The sequence below is a fragment of the Micropterus salmoides genome, unplaced genomic scaffold (assembly GCF_014851395.1).
Source record: "Micropterus salmoides isolate LMB-PRFRI ecotype aquatic unplaced genomic scaffold, ASM1485139v1 Ms_hic_scaffold_2, whole genome shotgun sequence".
Taxonomy (NCBI): domain Eukaryota; kingdom Metazoa; phylum Chordata; class Actinopteri; order Centrarchiformes; family Centrarchidae; genus Micropterus; species Micropterus salmoides.
In genome coordinates, this window is record NW_024041150.1 from 37,143,765 (window position 1) to 37,149,976 (window position 6,212).

General features: G+C 39.3%; 1 protein-coding gene across 1 annotated transcript; it reads right to left on the minus strand.

Annotated features, from left to right (window-relative positions):
* Positions 1 to 707: 707 nt before the first annotated feature.
* On the minus strand, positions 708 to 6,161 carry LOC119913016 (low affinity immunoglobulin gamma Fc region receptor III-like). Its single transcript, XM_038732326.1, has 7 exons — positions 6,049 to 6,161; positions 5,653 to 5,685; positions 5,441 to 5,562; positions 5,216 to 5,336; positions 3,542 to 3,784; positions 2,859 to 2,981; positions 708 to 1,899 (listed from the first exon to the last, which is right to left on the minus strand). The coding sequence occupies exons 1-7, from the start codon at positions 6,077 to 6,079 to the stop codon at positions 1,838 to 1,840; spliced, it is 735 nt and encodes a 244-aa protein (XP_038588254.1). The 5' UTR covers positions 6,080 to 6,161; the 3' UTR covers positions 708 to 1,837.
* Positions 6,162 to 6,212: the final 51 nt, after the last annotated feature.

Below are 6,212 nucleotides of genomic sequence, written 5' to 3' on the forward strand. Positions count from 1 at the left end.
TTGGGTCATTGTAGCTGCTATTTGCTCTGTCTCCCATGTTTAGTGTGTTGGTTCCAATTCTGTGTTCCTGCCTCTAAGTCTGCCTGCTTGCCCTCCAGGATCTAACCCTGTTTCTTTGGAGACTTGTGACTTGTTTGTTTGGAGACTTTGTTTCTTTAAGGTGAAGTCCAAACAGAATACTTCACCTCTGTCTTTGTGATTTGTGTGGACTCAGCTATTCTTAGTAAGGCTGCTCACTTTTTGATGAATAAAGTTCAAGAACTGAACCTGCCTGTTCCAGTGTCTGCATTTTGGGCCCTACCAACCTGTTTGTGCCTGAGCACACGGTATACCGTGAAGTGAATTGTGAAGATTGGTATGCACGATCTAAGCAGCTTAGAAGTAGCTCAAGCAGGTAGTTGACCCGTTGGGCCTGTTGGCAAGAGGTTTCACACATCCAAAGAACTTCTATAAAAACCAGACCAGGCTTCTAATTGAGACCTGCGTTTATTTGTCAAAACATGTAGCCCCACCTGGGGCCTGTAAAAGGGAGTGGCGTCTAATTAGGACTAGACTTTTATTTTAAGTTTGACTGTATGTGTTAATTAGCAAACATTTGCTTTCAACCTGTCCTCCCAGGAAAACAGCTAGATCAATTATTCAGCAGCATATTACGACGCATATTTACGTTTGTGATGGCAATTCAAATAAATAGCTCAGGCAAACACTTGTCTTTCTGTGAATTTTTATTCAAGTCTTCTGCAGAAGGACTCACTGCAACACACATACACCGTATACATGTATGCTCGAATGAATGAGGACAGCTGAGTGAGCCTGTTATTTAGCCAGCTTTACAGAGAGACAGGTTGTCCCCAAAGTCTGGATAACAAAGAGAACAGAGATATTTGGACTGTTACGTTTACACAGATTCAGTGCCACATCACACATGAGTCCAGGGTTACATGCAATATGTTTGGAATTCCCATTACACATTTTTAGTTAGGCTGCGACTTAGAGGCAGAAGAAGTCAGGGGACGTAGTATAAATGGCGAGAAAGTGGATGTGTCAGAGGTGGTGGATGTGTCAAGTAAATGTCTGGCTGGGACCCAGCTTAGTTTTATTGTATATGTAATTAAAATCAATGTTAACTAATTAACTGACCACTTGATCACCACAAATAGGCATATGCTGACAAGCATGTTGACCTCGTAACTTTATGCAGCAGAAAGGGTCCTTTGTGTTGCTGTGGTCTCCACGTGTTTATGTCATGTGATGTAGGTCAGGCCACGCTCATATGGGTCGTATTGTGAGTCATTGGCTATGTGGTCATTTAGGTTGGAGGACTTGTGGCCACTTAGCTATTACGCCAATCTTAAATGAAACCTTGTGACAGAGAGCATTGGAAAATCCCTGACACAACATTTTACTCAGTTTAACTTATTTCTCTTTTAAGTTAATTCTTTTAATCTTGTTGTTTTTCACACCTTGGGCGCCTGTACTTCCTGTCAAAACAGTAAGCGCTTCAACCCCCGACCAGCGACCAGCCACCCAAAAGCCTCAGTTAGTTTCAGACTTTTTTATAACAGGTGTGAAACAACAAAGACATTCAGTTGTTTATTTTCCATGTCAGCAAAACACAAACTCAGACATAAACTTAAAAAAAAACTAAAACAGAATAAACTGAATCACAGGGAATCAGGTCAAACATAAATATAATGTTCAGAAAGACAACTGCAAGTACCGTCTACAGAATGACAGTATAAATAAAAATGAAATTAAACAGCAGAAACTGGAATGTTTTCTTCTTTATGCTGAGTCAGATGTGAAGATGCTCCTCCCTCTTAGATGTCAATGGAGTCTATGCAGCAATTTCTATTATGACATCATTAGACATTCGCCTTGCTTTACTGGCATGTTGCGCTGTAAAAAACGTTCAAAAACAGAAAATGGGCTTAAAAGGGACATTCTTGTAATTTCTGTTTTGACACATTATGCTTTTTCGTCTTTTACCTTGTCGTCTACAACTTTTTGTTAGTCTAGTTTAACTCTAGTTTCTCTAAAGGACATAGTAATTTTTCTCATGTCTGATGATCTATAAATTATTAATTTGATATTTGGGGAAATGGCTAGCCTGGCTCTGTCCAAAAGTAACCAACTCTGCCTACAAACATCTCTCAAACTTGGGGGCCACCAAACCCTTTTTTACTGGGGCACAGCACAACAATTTTGGGGCACATGCAGAATAATGGTCAAGAAGCCTTGGTGTTGCTTTTTAACACCCTTGTACTCTTTTTGTTGTTTTTGCAAGTGTAGGGCAGAAACAAGTTTGCAAAAATAAATACGCAATGTCCGGTTCGACTTTCAAAATAAATCTACTGGTTAACATAGTGAAACGTTGCAATTTGGTTAGGTTCAGGAGAACTTCAGGGTTTGGGTTAAAATAACTACGTCACTTAACTGTGTGTAACATATGGACATGCTTATGAGGTTCACCAAAAACATCCATTTTTTGATTGTTAGATCTTTTATGTTTAGGATTTTATTCCACAGCCTGTATTCTTTACAAGTATTTGTGTGTACATGTGGTCGCGTGGCGATGTAGGTATGTGTGCATGCTCTGGTAAAAGCCCTTTCTGGACCAGTAACTTCTTGAGTTTTTTTGTTAGCATGAAAGTTGCCCAAGTTAAAAGTTGCCCAACAGCATTTTGTGGATTTAAAATGTGATTTTCAGACTTCTTTATTTCCTTTACCTTCTGGTTTGGTAAATGCAACATAGCCTCCTACAAAGTAGATGTGGCTCAGCTGTATTTTTTTAGTCGTACATCTCTTGGAACTAAAACACCAGATTCAGCAATCGGACCTTGAGCTTTTATTCTCACCTTTGACTCTGTCTCTGTATATGAGTCCCAGTATGATGGTGGACAGAAGGTAAGGAGTTCCCACCACCAGGTGACGCACCAGTGGCAGCTGGAAAGCTGGAGTATCCTGGCCTGCAGGCGGCGCTGCAGCAAGAGAGACTTAAGTGAAAGAGTTCATTGCTGGTTTGCTAATTCACAGCCTGTCTAAGTCAGTCTGAGCCGACATGATCATTCTTCTGGAGTTGTGTTTATGTCACTTGATTTAAGTCCAATATTCTCTCTCTTTTAGCACTCTTTTTGGTCTTCACCACCTCTTGAGGGAAATATCTGGCTCTAAGCTGCTAAATGCTCGTCACTTACTGTTTGCTGATGAGCAGTTAGTATACGGTGGGCTTTTAAAGCTTTATGAGAGCACTGATAGTAAACCAGAACAGCAAAGTTGCAGTCGGGCAATGAGCTAAAACTTACTATAAAGCAGAGGGGAGCTGCAGATTCAGGTGATAACTCTCTGTAGGTTCATCACTACCCTTTTTTATATTATCACATTTAATAAAAAAAATCTCAGTCATAGCTGCTTTAAGATCCTTGTTTCTACAGAACAACGTGGACACTTTATAGTAAAGTACACTGATGATGTGGTTCTTTTCAATACAGACAACGCTGAATATTTGAAAGCTGCTGTTGTCACCAGAAACCTTCCTCACCTCTGACAACCAGCCAGCTCTCTGGTGATATTTCAGACCGGTTACATTTGTAGAGCCCTTCATCAGACCTGGAAACACTGTAGAGGGTCAAGTTTCCTGTGGCGCTCATCCCGATGTGGAGGCCATCTTTATAGAAATCAGCTGAGGGGTCGTAATCAGGCGTGATTTTACTTCTGCAGCTCAGAGTGACATCTTCTCCCTCCATCACAGGATGGACTGGACTCTCCAGGATCACAGAGCCAGCTGAGTGAGACAAGCAGAGAGACACTATACATCACACATCATGAGCTGATCCTGTGTTTGTATAGAGAGCCTAAGTCCCTCCCCTTCCAGCAGACCACCATGGGACCTTACTTTGGGAAAAATATGTATGGTAGTTAATGGCAAGAGACAACAAATTTTTGATCCCGTTTCAATTGTGCTCTGAATTACACATACGATGATGGTCAAATTAAAGTATACATTTCAAAGTCAAGAAAGTTGCAGTTAGATGTAAAACTGTTGAAGTATAATACATAATTACAAAGACCACAAACCCAAAACTCGCATTTGTGACTTTTCAATGACTGAAGCTAACATCAAAAAACTTACATGACTGGATGATGTGATAAAAGGATCAGGAGTCGTTGGATTAAACACATTAGGTGAGATATATTTCTGCGTGGAACATAGCTAAGTTATCTAATTAGCAGAAACCTAGCAATAAACGTAAAATAGCATTACTACTTATTGTACGAGAGGAGACATGTAGTTCATTGAACAGGTTTTATCAATTTGAACTATTCAAACAGGATCAAAAAATAAGTTGTCTCCTGTCATTGACTACCGTACATATTTTATCTGTACATATTATATATTTCCGTACATAGGTCCCATAGGCCGGAAGCGAGTGACTTAGACTCTCTATTCAAATCTGATGGATCAGTCACTGTTATACTTTTTATCATTCAGGGCAGTAGTAACTTTCCTACCTGTGTAAAACCTTCAAATTAAGTAGACTTTTTAGTCTAGTGGTTCCCATGGCAATAAACGCACCAAGGTTGCAAATATATTTTCAAAGCTGGAATTTTATTATTTTTTAATGAGCATTGGGTACAGTTTGCTAAACAGGTAGGCCCACACAAAAAGGAAAAGTAAACATGACAGATGTTGAACTTATTTTAACTCAAATCTATTTAAATTCCAAGATACTGGGTATGATGAGCACAAGATTAAAGACATTCTTGGTGCCATATTGTAACACTCACTATACTCATGAAACTGAGAAATTGTGTGTATTATGACTGCAACTACATATTATTTAATTTGTGATTAATCTGTGGATTCTTTTTGCCTTTAAAATATCCGACAGTAGTTAAAAACGTCTCACATCAGCTCAGGAAAACATTATAAAATGTATTGTTTTGTCCAACCAACAGTCCCAAACCCAAAATATCTCCCGAAAATCTTCACATTTGAAGAGCTGTAACTAAAGACTGTTTAACATTTTTGCTTGATAAATTACTCTATGACAAATAATTGATTATCAAAATTGTTTTCCATTGAATTTCTGTCTATTAATTTGAAAGTAAATGACCGTGACTGACAAATTGTTTTATCAGTGCCAGGGTTGACCTATAATCAAACAGCAATGCCGATCAGTATTTTAAGGTGCCTGACTAAGTTATAGTCTACCAGTGACGGTGATGTTGACAGGGTCACTGGTTTCTCCCAGTCCAGTTTTACACCAGTACTGTCCGGTATCTGTGGTAGGGAAGGCTGCAATGATGGAGCAGGAGGATGGATATTGATGCACCTGCAGGGGAACAGACCAGAGGGAATTCTGGGTTTCTTTTGGCATGCATTCTTGCAACAAAAAACCCCATATGTATCAAGTAGACTAGGTTTTTCCACACAAACCTCTCTGTCCTCTGTCATCTTCATAACGCTCCATTTAGTCGTCTGCTCCTCTTCCTCACAGCTCACAGAGAAATGATCAAATTTAAAGAACTGGGATCTCTCAGGTGTGACTGTCAGAGAAACTGTAGGAGGGATGGAAGGATTAAGGAAGTAATTACTTGCAATGAGATTAAATTTCCCACACAATTTAACATGTATTGACGTCATCATACCTTTAGCAGAACCAGAATCCAGACAATTCAGCACTAAATCAGAGAGAGGAAAATACAGGCAGTATAAATCTGTGCTTTACATGTATACATAAATAAATATGTACCAGTGGCCTATTTTTCCTCCACTTCTATCCTTTTGTTAATATGATGATAAAACTAAATGGTGGGGAGCAAAGTTCAGAATGGTCTAATAAAAACTGCATTTAAAAGGATGCAAAAGACAACAAGCTAACAAGGATCTGACGTGTATCTGAACTCACTGACATTAAGAAGAGGCACAAATCATTCAGTGATGAAATGTGGAAAAACAAACACAGCCGTTAAAAAGTAACTACAGTAAAAAAATAAAACAATGAATACCTTTATTGAAAAAGGAAAACAATAGACGTTACTCACAGAGAAGCAGAGAGAGAGCAGCCACCTCCATCCTGACCTGCAACAGACTGAGAGAGAGAGAAAGAGAGAGAGAGCAAAAGAGAAAGAGGTGGAAGCCCTGCAACCTGTGCAGAGAGAGAGTACTGGACTTACACTTACAAGTACAATTTGGAGGTATGTTATGT

What these genes read in the sequence shown, in the direction of transcription:
- LOC119913016 (XM_038732326.1), bottom strand. Translation starts at nt 6,079, where the DNA reads ATGGAGGTGGCTGCTCTCTCTCTGCTTCTCT. An exon ending in TGCTCTCTCTCTGCTTCTCT is followed by an intron (nt 5,686 to 6,048) that starts GTGAGTAACGTC and finishes TCTCTGATTTAG; the next exon opens with TGCTGAATTGTCTGGATTCT. An exon ending in GGATTCTGGTTCTGCTAAAG is followed by an intron (nt 5,563 to 5,652) that starts GTATGATGACGT and finishes TCCCTCCTACAG; the next exon opens with TTTCTCTGACAGTCACACCT.